This window comes from Amblyomma americanum, chromosome 2 (assembly GCF_052857255.1).
Source record: "Amblyomma americanum isolate KBUSLIRL-KWMA chromosome 2, ASM5285725v1, whole genome shotgun sequence".
Classification (NCBI taxonomy): Eukaryota; Metazoa; Arthropoda; class Arachnida; order Ixodida; family Ixodidae; genus Amblyomma; species Amblyomma americanum.
The window spans coordinates 181099946-181116626 of NC_135498.1; the positions used below are offsets into that span (position 1 = coordinate 181099946).

At 49.2% G+C, this 16681-nt stretch overlaps 1 protein-coding gene across 2 annotated transcripts in view; it reads left to right on the forward strand.

The window, feature by feature from the left end:
• Positions 1–1334: 1334 nt before the first annotated feature.
• The window catches only part of LOC144119348 (uncharacterized), a 31799-nt gene continuing 16452 nt past the window's right edge, over positions 1335–16681 (forward strand). For both annotated transcript variants that reach the window (XM_077651992.1, XM_077651993.1), the window contains exon 1: positions 1335–1524. In XM_077651992.1, the coding sequence (XP_077508118.1) occupies positions 1438–1524 (87 nt within the window). In that variant the 5' untranslated portion in view covers positions 1335–1437. The remainder of the gene's footprint in view (positions 1525–16681) is intronic.

The following is a 16681-nucleotide window of genomic DNA, read 5'->3' on the forward strand; positions in this document are numbered from 1 at the left end:
CGCAAGTGGGATCCGATAAACAAATCCTTCACTGCATTCTACGTACCAACGGGCATGCCTGGTTCCGCAAGTTTTCTCTCCTCTTTTTTCTGAGTTTACACGAGGACATAATGATGCCAGCTTACAGGGAGCAGAGAATACAACTGGAACTTTGAATTTAGATGCAACTTTTTTTCTAGGGGGGGGGGGGGGGGGGGTTATGGGCAACGTGGTGGGAGTAGGGCACCACTTCAGTTGTCAGTAGCGCGTTGTCTTGCCCACCTTTCTTTTATTTTGCGCTAACGATTGTACATAGAACCGTCCTGTAGACTTGTCCCTTTATACCCTAAGGGGACCCTCTTGTCAGCGTAGTTGAGTAATCAATAAAAGTACCCGAAGCTAGGTAATCATCCTCCGACAATACTGCTTTCGTTTCATTCAGGAGAAGTAAATCTCCCATTTTTTAAACTTTGGTTCAAATGAAATGAAAAGCTGTCTCAAGAAATAGACCAATAAAAAGCGTGTGGTGATAAGCGTTGACATTGCGGACAGAAAGAAGAAAGTGTAATGCTTCGAGAAAGTTTGTTGCGAACTGAATCAACAGTTAGGTAGACGAAAAAAATTCATGAACGCCCTGGAGCATGCACTTGGTCGTTATGTCGCCAGTAATTGCACTCGTGGGAGGGCGTTATCGTAGTTTTCTTGTCTGTTTTGATTTCTTCGCTTCGTGTCGAAACTCATGAGCCGTGGTATGCCCGCAAAAACTTTTCTTAGGACATCCTACATGAGCTCAAATGAACTATATAATTTTGGGCAAGCGGTCTAAAACCGCGCTGACAGGATATTTCCTCACACGCTTGCGGAACTTAATTTCCCGACGAATCCCATTGCACAGAGCATGAATTTGAATAACAAAAAAATCTGCAAATTCACGCTCTGCTCTAGACGGCTTTTTAATAAAAGTGCTGTTTAGCAGGGTCTCCCAGTTGTCCGCCAGAAAAGGAGCGGCCGCATCGCAGCATCGGCGCCTAAACCGTCGCCCCTTGCAGACAGCAGCGCGTCACTGGCGACAGGGCCGGGTCCACTTTCGAGCGTTTCGAACTGTTCGCTCGGAGCCCCAATCAATCGGAACCTTGTAGTGTGGCACAGCCGCAAAAGAAAGGCCAACTCGACAACAACGGCTCCGAAAGGCGAAAAGAATGCGCGCCTTTTGGTGTGGAGAGGAGGGGGGGGGGGGGGTGGCAGTGGAAGTTCCTGCCTCTTCGTCGTCCTCCCTCCGCGCTGCTTTCTGCGCATCGGGCCGGTGCCAATCGATCGGACAGCGCACTGCGTTCTCCCGGGGTACGTGGCGGCGAGCAGAACCGGGCCCGGGTCCAGTCGGAGCAGCGCCGCTGACGACAACGACGCCGCGGTGGCCGAACGGCGGAAGTGCGCGTAGTTCCATTCGCACCGGCAGCCATGTGCGTCGAGTTCGTGCTCTTCGTGCGCAACCTGGGCGCCCTGGTCAGGGCCACGGTGGGCAGGCATTCCGTGGAGCAGGCTCAGGTAGGCCCCACCTCTTGTTAACCTCCGGCATGCCGAGTCCGCCTGGATGGAGCGCCGACGGCGGCGGGGCGAACAATTACGCCTGCGAAGCGCCGCCCGATGTGTGCGTGCGTGTGTATGCGACGTGCGTGTCATTTGCAGGACTATTCATGCAGGTCGTTATCGGACAGCCGTCATTCCATCTGGCCCGCCTCTGTGGCTACAGCGTCTGCGATAGACATCATTGCGTAACCCGGTGTCTTCGTAGCGAGTAACGGCTGCGTACTTCAACGCGCTTATGAACGTTTAGTGAGTGCTTCCCGTATGCGTGTCCCTGCCTCCTTCAGATGTCGGCATGGTCCCGGAGAGCATCTCTGTGCCGCATGTAGTGTGACGTCATGCTCGTCCCCACATGGTTCATAACGACGTGCTTGAACCCGTCGCAAAGCCCCCGTCGATTGTGTGAGCTTATAGTGGCGCCACCGTGTGAGCTGTCCATAGCCGCAGGACTCCCTCCCCCCTAAGGGAACCTGAGGCGGGCGCGCTGACCTCTTTGTGTTCGACCACTTAGCAGCTAGCGACTCGAAGATCGAGCGAGGCGCCGCGCCGGCGCCTTTTGCGTCTTGATCGACCTGCCATTACTGTGGCGCTCCGGCTCTTCCGTCTTTGCTGGGTGCGTCGTACGAGATAACAGCTGGACACGCGTGTCTGGAGTGCCCGTCGGTTGCGCGTACCTTGGTGGCAAGCGCCGCAGTTGAGAAGTACCTTTACAACGTGGGCCTCTGTGACAAGAAAGACAGTATATGATGCCGCTGATACCTTTTTTGGAATATGCCTCTTTCCCGTATTTTATTCTTGTTCATGACTTCGTTTCTGTTTCACACAGGGCACCACAGCGTGCTTAACTACAAGCGGTATTAAATTCTGACTGTGCGATGCAACTTTGCTAGTGTCGGGATTATATGATATTTCTTTGAACTGAAAGTTTGTATACTGTCCTCTTACCCGGAAGCGCATCCTTTTTCGATGCTGTTATCACCAAGTTCCATGCGTGCTTCAGCCAGTGGTGCAGTGCACTGTATCAAAGGGACCAATTACTCATTGGCATCCACCAGAGTGCTGCCATACGGCTGCATACGACTACCTCGCAGGTAAAGAAAAAAACCTTCAATTGCAAAGTTTTTGAGGAAGCTGAAGCGCTTTCCTTTGTAGCCGTATGTCTGCGCTTAGGTGGATGCCAGTGAGTAATTACTCCCTTTTGAATGAAACCTACTTCACCTTAGGGAAGTGGGGAATTCCCCTAAACACACTGAACGCCTCTCTGCGCGCCTTAATATACATGCAAGCATTAGGTTGGTTGCTTTATATCACTCGCCTTAAAGTCCGCAATTTGCGCCATCGCACACTGTTCTGATTATTCCTCAAGATGAAAGAAGCTATGGAATTGCAAAGCGTGATAAATGACCTAGACAGAGCAGAACGAAGGGGCTAAAATTATTATGCAAAAAAAAACCAAACCAAAAAAAAACCAAAGAGAGCTATCGAAAAGAAATTGGTAGGTGTAACGTTAAGAGACAGGAAGCAGACAGATTGGGTCAGGGAACAAACGTGGGTTAGCGACGCCCTAGTCGAAATCAAGGTTCGGATTGGGCAGGGCATGGGTAGGGCAGGTAATGCGAAGGCAAGATAACCTACGGTCGTTAAGAGTAACGGATTTGATGCCAAGAGAAGGCAAGACTAGCAGGTGGCAGCAGAAAGTTAGGTGGGGGGATGATAGGGATAGGGAGGCCACAGCTGGCACAGGGCAGGGTTTATTGGAGATATATGGGATAGCTCTTGTCCTGCAGAGGACGTACTCAGACTGATGATGATGGAATGTATTTGATTTGCTCCTGAGGTCCCGAATGCAGTCAGTCACTGTTGTACTCGTTGTTGTGGCAGTGAAGCTGTTGATGGCCTCTCGTAGAATGGCACATACCTACAGTGGTGGATTGGCTGACAGTGAAGTGTTAGCCTTACAAAAGATGGCACATGCCCACTCTGGGGGATCGGCCAAGAATCGAGAGGCATAGTTTGCTATACACCTGTACATAATAAAGGCAAAAGAAACGCATGCGGGAAAGCAGCACCGTTGTATTCTACCTCAAGTAGGGCATGGACGGAAAAGGGATGGGTTTGGATGAAAAAGGAAAAAAAGTATTAATTTATTAAGTTAAAAGGTAATAACGCGTAGAAAAGGAAATATTGTAAGATTTAGCAAGGCAGTCTGCAGTGAAGTGTATTGTCTCGTCCTTCTGTTATTCCACCTTTTAGTGCCATCCCGTTGCGGGCCATGCCCGTTTTTAATCGGAGTTTAGTAGCCTCATCGTGTAGCTTCCAGTGCTGCTGATCCGCCGACCATGCTCCTTTCACATTGTCGGACCATGCGTTCGGTGTGAAACACGCGTTTTATCTCACCTAGGGCACAGTTAGTTGTCACACTTAGCGACGTTAACCTGGTATGAGATCCCATGGACGCGTTGAATCAGTGCAGCGAAGTGTGATCAGCGATTTGTGTGCAACCTACGCGTTCGCACCGTCTCTGAGCGTGGTTTCGCAATATTCAGCAACATGCTCTAAGGCCACGCTACGGCAATTGAGCGTTCGCCTAAAACCTATTTTTGCCTATGTTATAAACCCCCCGCGATGGCTTAGTGGTTACGGCGCTCGGCTACTGATCCGGAGTACCCGGGTTCGAACCCGACTGCAGCGGCCACGTTTCGATTGAGGCGAGACGCAAAGGCGCCTGTGTGCTGTGCGATGTCAGTGCACATTAAAGATCCCCAGGTGGTCGAAATTATTCCGGAGCCCTCCACTACGGCACCTCTTTCTTCTCTTAGTACCTCCTTTATCTCTTCCCTTAGGGTGCGGTTCAAGTGTCCGCCGAGGTGCCAGACAGGTACTGTGCCAATTCCTTCCCCCCAAAACCAGTTTTTTTTTCATTTTCCAATGTAATAATCTGGCTTCTCAGTGTTCTCTGATCATATTGGTTATGCGGAAATGAAAGGCACAGTAACTATCTCACATTTCGGCGAACACCTTAACCACGCCGTGACGAAAGGGACGTAGGAGGGAGTGAAATAAGAAAGAGAGAAAGAGGTGCCCTTGTGGAGGCCTTCGGAATAATTTCGACCACCTGGGGATCTTTAAAGTGTCCGTGGTGCCATGAAAAACCTACACTATATCACATAACATGGGCATGTCAAAAAGTCGACGTCGTTCCAATTATACCAAACCCAAGTGCGGAGCAACGGGAGGGTATGCTCTCCAGCGACTGCCACGATGACCAGCGATGACGGCGAGCTCAGCTGACGGCAGCATCGAGCGGAGCCCTGGAATAGGGGCAACCGACCGTTGCGGAGATGGACTCATCTGAACCGCATAAAGGCACTTGCGCTAGAGCTCAATAAAGTTATCCGATCCTATTAACGTGCACTGACATCGCACGGGCCCTTCATGAGTTTCCCCTCCATCGAAACGCGGCCGCCTCGGCCACGTTCGAATCAGGGAACCCCAGCTCAGTAGCCTCTAATGGAGCAGCGTATCTTCAACGCTGGCATCGCTGTTCCTGCCTGCGGCGCTAGGGAGGATGTCCTGTGAATTCAATCCCCAGGAGGCTGCCCTTTGGGGGCAAGCCCAGCCACACGTCGGAGGCGAAGCAGACACGGTCGATGAAGTCGCGCCGTTGCCATTTATAGCAACGGCGTGGCGCCTCTAAGGAGGTCGTGATGACTTACCTCACGCACGCGATTTCGTTTTTATTCTGCCTCGCCACCTCTCTCTCGTGATATGCCCGCTAGGGAGGTGCTGGAGGTATTGCAATACTGTTGAGTCATCGCGTCTTGCTTAGCCGCCAGTCTTCACACCGTGGCGTAACGGCACATTTTGTTATTTGAGTGCGCTGCACACGTCTCCTACGGCGTTGTTCGTGATGATCCCGCGCGGACACTTACGTGCTGCTACGCCGACATATCCATGGACGCTGCAAGCGATCATGGGTCGGCTGGAAGCTGTGCTCATCCGCCACTCTACTTAATGCTTTAGGGGAGTGCCGGGGATGATCATGTGATCCATCCGTGCACCGGGCTGTCGCGTTGGTGTGGCATATCTGTGACCGGTGGCTGACGGCAGCCCTCGGATACCGAAACGAGCGATTAAGAAAACACGCTCCCCATCCTCGTCCTTCTTAAAAGAATAAAAAGGAAAGCCTCCCACATCTTGCGCCGTGCTCTCGGTACTAAGGGGCGTAGCAATGCGCACTCCCATCCCCCATAAGAGCGCCCACAGCCAGGTTTGCGTGATCTAACAGGGCGCATTAAACGCCCGATTGATCTAACAGGGCGCATTAAACGCCCCATTTCCAGGTATACGTGGGGCCGTTAAACGTATTCTGTTTATGCGTATGATGCAAAACGGAACATCTCTGGACTGCTGAGGTTTTAATTCGCCGCCTGTATAGTTTGCGGACCAAGAACGCCAGGCCACTGGCTGATGACAGCGGCACGCCTTCGTCCAATACATTGTGACGATCGCATTCAGGTGCTGTTCTTAAACTCCATTAAAGAATGTGTTTTATGAACTAGAAGCGCACCGGGGCTGTTCGCAGATACATATTCAAAAAGTTCTCTTTGCGGTTTCATTTGGACGAAAGACAGCTGGAGTGAACGCGTATTCGCAAGTGCGCATGCGGGGTCTCGTATGCGTGTGTGCTCCATTCTGCTGCCTTTCTTGAAATCAAAACCAGGAGCCCACAGTTTTAGTGCAATAGCTGCGAAGGGTACTTTGTCTGCAGTAGATGGCGTCGTCGTCGTATGTCGTAACCAAAGACTTACGGCCTTTAATCTAGGATCAATGAGGATGTCATCCGAGCGGCCAGTCCCGTATCTGCTCCCGACAAAGCAACGCCTTCACTCATGCATTCCATGTGGTGCTGGAAGTGAGCGTTTTCAAAAAATGCGCACATTTGGTTGCTTGCTGCAATAGGCTGGCCTTGTTAATAAGGGCCACTCGGACAGGGTATTAAAGCATAACTAGAAGGTGCCGTCTGGAGTCCGACATGGTCCGTGTGGACAGATATTATTAAAGCTTTGAAGTCTATTTCTTTCAGCTGCACGAAATGTACTCATGCATGGCGCTTTTATTAGAGAAAGAGGTCCCAGTAAAGTAGCGTAGTAGAACCTCTTCTAGTAAATTGCATAAACCAATGTCCATATTTTGCGACAGAAAAACCAACCCTCACAGTGGTGAATTACAACATACTAGTTTAATCATCGATAATACAGTTCCGCTTTTAAGACCACACAGCAGTAAATTCCAACGCTTGATAAATTAAAACCCAACCGTACGGCTACCGCTGTGGCTTCTTCGCTGCAGGGGCATGGAAGAGTCTTGGAGTGGGAGCCTCTTCAAAATCACAGTTGTGTCGATGACCTCGTGGCGTTGGGAAAATTGCGGATTAGTAAAAGGAAATTGTTAGCGTGGCGAGTGTTTAGGAAAGACATATTAGTGTCATGTCAAGTGATTTTACTCACTCGTATTCAAGACAGGAAACGATAGTCCGAGCGCGCGTTTTGTTCAACTTCGAACGGAGACAGCATGGTTGTTTATGTGAAACCACAAGCAGTGATTCCTATACAATGGACGAGAACGCGATGCACTGGTAAGCACATAGGGAATGCCGTAGTTCGTACAGCTCATCGAGGCGTGTTCGAGTGGTTGAGCAGCGCTGAGAGGAACTAAAGTTCAATGAGGGCAAAGGTTCTTGCTTTCTCAGTCGTGAAATTTCTCGACAGTTTCTTTGCCAGTCGTCAGAGCTGATTAAACCCATCGGTTTTCTGGCTACGGAGATGCTCGAGCAGATGATCGCCGAGTTCGCACGCTCTGAGGTCCTTATCCCTCGTGCTTCAATCTCACATAAAAGCAAAGGGGTGAAATCGCCCAGTTAATGTCAGCAATGACTTAATTTATATAGCAATGCATCGAAAGCATTATGCGGTTACATTTTGACTTTCTCATTTCTGGTCTTCCGTTGTCCTGTTTCTCGCTGTGCGGTCGCCCTGTCCTCTAGTTTTTCTTCGTCTGTTCGTCCGCACTTATGAGCGCCTGTTTAATGATCAGGGTGCACCTGTGCGGACATTGAACTGTCGTGAAACGGACCTACATCCTTCTTATAGATGGCCATACATCCATGGAAGTCAGGGGGAGCCTACCTTACGTGGACAGCTCTAAGTTCACCTGAATATCAGAGGAGCACCGATGTGTCTACATACGTTTATGACTGACTCGTAGAATGTGTGGGCCTCTGTGGGAGCTTCAGTATGAGTAAATCAGCGAGAAGGTGTACCTACGGCACGAAGCAATACCGTACTGTATTTAATGCAGTAGGATAATACAGCCGCAGCATGAATTAGCCTGAAAGCGTTCTCTTGGAAAGAACCGCATATCGCGCAACATCTTCCAACGTTTCGTTGTTAGCGTCTATTCAAATCAATTCAAAAACGAAGTTATCGTCATTGCGGTTTTGCTTCCACAGAAGGCTTTATAACTAGTCAGCGATACTTGGACGGTGCGTCCATTAGCGAGCGACCTGCTCGGGGCTGTCCTTAGTGAATGAACGTGCTGTCCACTCTTCCACTCTCTCTTTCTCTCTCGAAAAGCCGGTGGCAGCGTCTTGCACCTAATGGAGGAGCATAAAGCAGCTGGCACCGTCTGGAAGACGGAGTGCTTTCCTCTTTCCGAAGGAGCACTCTGCGGATCCCCTATTAAACATGCGCCAACCTACGGCGGAACGTTGGTTTGACAACGTTTTTAGGACCTCTTGAACTTCCCGAACATGTCCGTACGAGGACTGAAACATACGCGCGTAAATCATTAATTACTAAGCCGATTCTTGGTTTCTTCTCCACTCTTGGGCACGCAAATAGGAACACGAATACGATGAGCAACAGAAGATGAAGCGAATGAGCTGGTGGCGCGTTCGTGTTTCTTACTTTTGCCCTACATCATTTCACTCGGACTCCGTGCGGTCGTGAGCATACGTGTGACGCTCGCTTTGCGACAGACAAAAAGCGAGCTGAACACAGTGCTGAGCTTCAGCCATGCACTGACGCTTGACCTACATTAGGGAAGAGTAGAAGGCCGAGCGGGCACCATCAGGATAAAAGTGTGGAAGAGGAAAAACAGGTTAGGCGGGGTGTCATGCTTGAGTCCTGAAGCGGAACAAAGTCGCTCTTGACGTGGCCATGTCACGCTAGCACCGAAGTCGGATGTCACGCTGACGGCTGAGATCTGAAACGTCGACGTACACGATGTAACCGTGTCATGTCAGAGTCACGCTGCACGGCGAACAGGCTGCAGCAATGCCTTTCGCGGGCAGCACGTAAAGGGAGAGAGAGTGCGTGGGGAGACACGCGTTGGTCATAGTTTTACGCTCCCAAAGGCGGGACTAGCGAAGGGACGTCTACGTAATGCTCTCTCTCAGCATCTTTCATCCTCCATGCGAGTGCAGCACTCCTACTATTCCGATTGCTTGCGCCTCATTGGGCGTTATACATATATCTCAGCCGAATTCCGTTTGCTTTAGAGTATACTGTATGTATTATTCAACCAGCGCAGCCTCGCCCCAGGAATATATGGGCACGTCCGCAGACTGCATTATAGTCCTGTTTTTCGTCGCTTCGGATCGCGTATTTGCGGTGTTTTGAAAACCGTGAAACGTGCTCACCGGCTCGGCAGCGGGCACGGAGTGAAACTAACGTGGCTTTCTGGGGTCTTAAGGCATGCCGAGCACGCTTCCTCATGTTTTCTTTCATTTTATTCCAGCCATATTTGGAAGAAACTGATTTTAAAATTTATTCCTCTCTTATCGTCCTCTTCTTGTTAACGCGGGAGCAGAAAAGCTCCTCCGCGTGCATCGATTTTTCGGGGTGAGTATGGTTTCTTGGAAGATGCGACAGGCCAGAGCGTCGGCCGGTTATTCTGCCTCATGAAAGTTCCTGCCCGAAGCCCTTCCGCGGGAAAATATTTCTTTATTGTTTTCTCTGCGCTCTGTTACCTACAGTTTAGTTTGCCGATGGTTCCAATCTAAACGAGGAAAACTTCTAGCGCACACTTCAGCATGCTGGCATCATGACCATGGGCGACAGTCGTGATGCTCCGCCGTGCCTATCATTACTTCAGTCTTCACGGATTTTCAGGGCTGCTGCTGTCTGCGTAAACGCTGTTTTTCACTACTGCAGTTTCTTATTTTTTTTTTAATTGAGGATACAACTGACGGCTATCGAAAGAAAAATGATAGTGCTAACCTTTGCGGATGAAAATAGCAACATTGATTAGCGAACAAACTTCGGCTCGTGATTTTCTCGCGGAAACGAAGAGGAAAGAGCAAACTTCATATTATTATATTCTCGCAGATATGAAAGGAAAAGCCAAATTTCATTTCATTATGTCCTCACGGAAACTGAGAAGACAGAGTAAACTTCACCTCATAATATCCTTGTAGAAATGAAGAGGAAGGAACAAGTTTCATCTCATGACCCCCTTGCGAAAATTAAGACAAAACAAACTTCGTCTCATATATTAAAAGGATAGAATAAACTTCATCTCTTTATTTCATCGCGGAAATGAGAGGGGAGGAAACATCATCTTATGACATTGTCTCAAAAATTAAGCGGAAAGAACAAACTTCAACTCATGACATCATCGCGTAAATAAAGAGGGAAGAACGAATTCCTGGTCATTTCCTTGCGGAAAGGAAGAAGAAAGAGCAAACTTTAGCTCATCGTATGGAGAGAATAAATTTCAGCTCATAGTATTTTCCAGGTCACATCCTTGTGGAAATTAAGAGTAAAGAAGAAACTTCAACTCGTGATATGGAGCGAATAAACTTAAGCTCACGACATTCTTTGGGAAATGAAGAGGAAAGAGCGAACTTGATCGTTTGATATTCTCGCGAAAATTAAGCGGAAAGAACAAACCAACTCATGATATCGTTGCCTAAAGGAAGAGGAAAAAGTTGACAGAGCGATCGTTAAACCAAATGCGATAAAGGTGCTATAGCAGTTGGATTTATCCTCATTGATTACTTTGGTGATTTTACTCTATGCTGGTGCCTGACACACGACAGAATTTTTCCGGAGGATGAAGGTGGGAGGAGGGAATGGGCGGTGCTCATCGCGAGAGTAGATGGGGTGGTGAGGTGCGGCTGATGGGTGGTGCACGTGGAGCTTCTGGAGCCCAGCTGGCTTTCCCAGTGCGTCTTTTTTTTTTATTGCGCAAATTTGTACTTCGGGATAAGTGAGTTATATGCATATACGTAGACATGTGTCGGCTTAAATTCCGGCAATTAAAGCCCGGTTTTGGGGTTCCTGTGTCCAGATTCTCGTGGTCGGCTAGGGTGGCAATCCTGGCTGCCGAAGTGTAGCTCGCGTGACGTCGGAAGTCCGGGAAAGCTGTCAATAAGTGGTCTCCTTCGCCTCTGTATCGGGAGCGAGGCAGAAGGGGCAGATCAGAGGAGGTGTCTGCGATGTGCAGGTGGGCCTGACCGCAGGAGTCATCGCAGCACCCAGCCGGATTCTCAGCAGCGCCACCTCCTCACGGTGGCTTAGACTGGCGGAACGATTGGATCCACGCTGTGGAATTAAAGCACGCATGGAGTCCATGGCGGAGAAATTCTTTTTCGGGGAGTACGGCGCCTAGTGCGAATAGCGTCAGTTACCCGCAGCATCTTTGAATTCAATTTCGCCGTCACTCTTTCCTTCCGTTGCTGCGTGGGCTTCTAGTGGACGGAGGCCTTGCGGAGCGTGGTGGTAAGTGGCGCTTCTGCAGGGGGAGGAGAGGTGGGCGCTCTTCTGGATAGTGAAGGTGTTCGGGAGTGAGGTGGGGAGATGGACAGGGAGTGACGGCGGGTGGGTAGGCAGCCTCTTAGCCAATGGTTTGTGGCGGGGTGGTGGCTGGGCCTCCTGCAGAGTGGAAGCATCACTCGCCGAGGCTTCACACGAACAACGCCAACATTTTCGCCGAGTGCCACTGGTACCGACATCGCGGTAAAACAAAATCCATCTCACGATATCCTCGCGGAAATGAAGCGATAATAACAAGCTCTATTTCATAATTAAGATCTTGTTAATTTCTTAGCACAGCCCATGGGGCAGCACAGAAAGGTAGGCGGGACGAGGGCTATTGATGTGTTACGCTGTGAAGCAATCCGCCTTTAACCATACTCTAAACACAAAGATAAAAGGGAGTGTGCTAGAGGACATATTACTCACTTTTTACTCCCGATAGGCGCATCTGTGTTTAGAGATCCCCCCAGGTGGTCGAAATTATTCCGAAGCCCTCCACTGCGGCACCTCTTTCTTCCTTTCTTCTTTCACTCCCTCTTTTATCCTTTCCCTTACGGCGCGGTTCAGGTATCCAACGATATATGAGACAGGTACTGCGCCATTTCCTTTCCCCCCAAAACCTATTATTATTATTATTATTATTGTTGTTGTTGTTGTTATTATTATTATTATTATTATTATTATTATTATTATTATTATTATTATTATTATTATTATTATAATTATTATTATTATTATTATTATTATTATTATTATTATTATTATTATTATTATTATTATTATTATTATTATTATTATTATTATTATTATTATTATTATTATTATTTATAGTGCATGAGGCAACTTGACCCAAAGCAGACGCTGCATCATTTCATAATATACCCGCGAAAATGAAGAGGTACGAACGCGGCCTCGCGGCCTATAGGGCGCAGGGCATACTACGAGACTCCATCAAGACGCTATTGTGGCCGCAGGGCAGTGCGCGCACTCGTGAGCGAACTTTGGTGATCGAGCCTCTGTGCATTCCTCGAACACACGGGCTTGACGTCCCGTCTGTTCTCCATCAGGTAGTTACACGCAGTGACCGAACGCTCCGCGAGTTCTACCTTGAACGAATAATAACTGGACGGCCCGCTCCAGTTGTAGCCAACACAGTGCTGTGCGCGTGTATGATTTAATTCCTCTAAAATGAACTAATCACGCGCACAACCTGGACACACTTCTTATTGTGTAAATAGTTTGTACGTATTACTTCTCCCCCTGTCCTCTATTCCTGTCCCCTCACCTCTTTCATTTCATTTCTCCATTCTGCCTGCTGTCCTTTATTTCCGCTGCCCCAGCTCAGGTGCTTCAGTATCGATGGCAGATGCCGGGGCTAGCAAAAATCTTTTCCTTCCTTTTTACTATTATTTTAATTAAAAAACCCACTACCACCACCACGAACGAACATTGGCAGGACGTGTAATGCCGCGGACAGATCACTGCTGGTCTCAGGTAACGGCATGGATTCAAAGGTAGGGAAACGAAAACACGGACGGCAGAGGGTCAGGTGATTGGGAACCGTGCGGAAATAAGGCGGCCGCTACAAATGCGGAATAAAGATGACTGGAGACAAATAATAGAGGCCTTTGTTCTGCATTCAACGTACATTCGGCTGCCGATTACAGTAACAGTGATGATGATGTACCGGTATTAGTGCGATAGCAATATCAGCGGCACTTGGCGAAAATGCCGGCCGGTGTCGTCTTTGTGAAGCCTCGGCGAGTTAAGCCACCACCTTCCTAAGAGCAGAAATGAATAGGAATGCTTAGGGATCCGTTGAGATGTGTTTTATAAATAGCCAACAGTCGCTGAGACCGGAGAATGCATGGGGGATTGCAACTTCTAAAATTTATTTAGTAAGTCTTTTTGTAGATGAGCAAATTAAAGGAATTCTTTTTTTACGGGGTAATTTAGAATAAATCAGAAGAAAACGCAAACACATATCACCGGTGGGACCCATCCCCACGACCCAGAATACCCGGGTGAGTTAAAAGCAATGAGTTTCGCTGCCTAACAGTGTTGAAACACGTGTAGAATGGTGGAAGCTCTGCAACACACATATGCGGCCGCCACTAAAGGAGCGCGTAGAGAAGTAATACGCAAAGTGAAGCCGGAAATCAATCGCTTTCCAAGAAGCAAATCAACTACAGAGTGAAACCGACTATTTTTTAACGTACCACTCGGAATTTATCGGGAGCGTACAGGAAGACGGTAGCACCACCGTGCGGTCCCCCGCAGGTGTCTCGACTCGAGTGATACGCAGCGACGCTACGGCACCAGCGGCGGCGGAAGCAGCGTGTGGATTGCTAATCGCACGTAGTGAGCGGAAACATTATTCAAGCTGCTTTTGCTTTGATTAATGACTTCTTTTTTTCTGCCTCTAATGTTTGGCGTCAGCTGCTTCGTAGTTAAATGTTCACACAATTGCGAGAACCGCCTGCCTGGAACTAGCAGTTACAGCTTCTTAGCACAACTGTGCTTCCAACATCAGCGATATATCGCTGTAATGCATCGTTTGCGACGCATGAAGCGAGTATTCACCCAACATGTTTCGCACTTTCGTTCTTATTCCCATTGTACAAGTACTAATTGACAAAATTTTCGACACCATATGCGCCGGCGGAATTGAACGCCTGCCGATGAAGTGTTCGAAGATTTGCAGAGCGCACTTCGATGTCAGCAAACCGCTATCAAGTGCATGGTCGTCCGAATTACAGAACAAGACGCCCATGCCCATCTGCCGCATGACTCCATCCTTATATACGTTGACGCAAGCATGCAGGCCTGCGAAACAACAACGGCCTGCGCTGAACAAAACGCTCAGGTTCCGCCTCCCAGAACCTCCTTCCTCCTTCTGTGCGGAGATGCTTGCGGTTCAAGAGGCACTTCGCTCTGTGGCCACCGTTCCCATGCTACCCACGGCCAGCATTGTCATTCGCACCTACGCCCTTCACGTCACACGCCTACTACGACGCGTCTGTCGCACCCCAGAAATCTGCCAAGACATCCATCGTCTACTGGCACGCATCCCGCAGCCAATCCGTATTTAGCGGTTGCCACGTGACCTCCTGAGCTCTGAAAGACGTGCAGGTTCTGCGACCCACCTTGCGACCCCAACCTCGTTTTCGCCTCGAGTCCTCACTCAGGATGACACCACCCTCCTTTTAACACGAAAGGAACACCTCCGGCACCACACACGTACTCTAATCCCTCCATGTGCAGTATGCAAAGTGGCTATTTATAGACATGCCACTGGTCGCACGATCGTAAGGTTAAACAACACAACGGTACCGTTATTAAGCATCGCAAATAGCTGCAGTTAAAACTACCATTTATTCGACCGTTGTTAGACACAATCACGTATTTGCAGCAGTTAGAACGGGTCTTGTTTTCCAACAGCTGTTCGCTAGTCTTGTATCAACTGTGCGACGCCTTTTGTTTCGCGTCCTGCACACATCGCACCCTGTCCAAGCGGCTCACTTTCCAGGTGATTCGCACGACATGCATTGAGTGCTAGAACTTACGTTGATTGCACTAGCTCTACTTAAGAAAAAATGCGTACAAACCTGAAGTGTAAGAGAGAGCTCTTTAACTTTAACACAATCACATTCGTATGTTCCACAGGCACCATCGCTTTACAACGCGATAGTGCGAGCTTCGGCATTTTTTTGACACGTCGAAAATATGCTTACAGCTTTGCTTCTTTATATGCCCTGACATCATGAAAAATTCAGTGCATCTGACTCTTCGAACACCAGAGACACTTGCGGCCATCGTGCTCCGTTCGACCCAAACATAACAGCCAGCGGCGGTCGCAGGCAAGCATCCATAAGAACGCGGCCATCGCTGTCGATGGCGCTGCCACCGCTGTCTGATTAAAGGCTGTAGGTGCGATGTGCCCTCTTTAGGCTCTGCACGTTCTCAATACGGTGCCAAAGGCTAATTATGAGGCTCAACCCCGTACGGGTGAAATTTACCCGCGCATCGGAAGGGGCGTGGTTAAGCCAGCAGTTCTAGGGGGACAAGTGCGGACGCGGTACGAGCAGGTGAGGAGAGGTCATTGAACGGCACGCTGGACATCATCAGAGACAACCCCAGAGGTCCCGGTGCCAGGAGACAAGCGCCCCCACCCCCGCTTAAAGTATGTGTGGGGGGACTTACTATCAAGGATTTGCAGTTCATAAGAATCTTGGGACTGTATTTACAAGCTAACAGGAAAACTAAAAGAAACCCTGTAAAAGCTGAAAAGATCGGTTAATATGTCAGTCTGACTGATTAGAAGAATCGCCAACCGTAGGAGGGGGGTAAAAGAGAGAGACCTCTGCAGGATAGTGCAGGCATTTTTCCTGAGCAGGATAGTGTATGCACTCTCATACATCAAGCTAGATGCCTCGAAGAAAGGCAAAGCCGAGGCGATAATTAGGCAAGCATACAAAGCCTTGCAGCTGCCGAACTTCACGTCGACACAAAATCTTCTGGGACTGGGAATACATAACACATTGGAGGAGCTCAAGTAGGCTCACATGACGATGCACACAGAACGACTTAAGCGCGCCAAGGCAGGCAGAGCCGTACTAGAGCACCTTTCGATAGGCGTGGAACCTTCACCCGCGGACACGAAAACACAGATACCCAAGCTCATAAGGAAGGGACTGCGGATCAAACCAGTGCCAAAGAATATGCACCCATCACACCACGAAGGAAGGAGGAAAGCTAAGGCAATGGCTCTACACGAAAAATAGGGGACGGGCGAAGGATCTGTCTATGTAGACGCGGCAGAATACACAACAAGCGGAGCGCTCGCACTCGACGTGTGCGGCCGGCTGCGGGCCTGAGGGTCGCTATTGACAAAACCTTCAGAAACAGCGACAGAGGCAACTGCGGCACTAGTCACAGCTAGCACTGACGCGGGTAAGATCTTCTCGGATTCCAAATTGATTCTCCGTAGGTTTGTGGGGGGTAGAATCCCGACTGGGGCACAACAGATACTGAAACTGACCAGGCAACCTTAGAACGAAATTGAGGTGATATTGCTGCCGGCTCACTCGGGGAATCCGGGAAACGAGGCGGCCCACAACATGGCTCGAGGTTTCGTCAACCGAATAGGTGGGTCGTCCGTATCCATGGAATGCGCCAAGAAGGGGCTGGCCTCTTTCCACAATATCACAAGCCATTACAAATCGGAAAGGCACAAATTTCCACGGCCTGACAAAACGCTGGATAAGGCGCAAGATACCGCCTGGAGGAGACTCCAA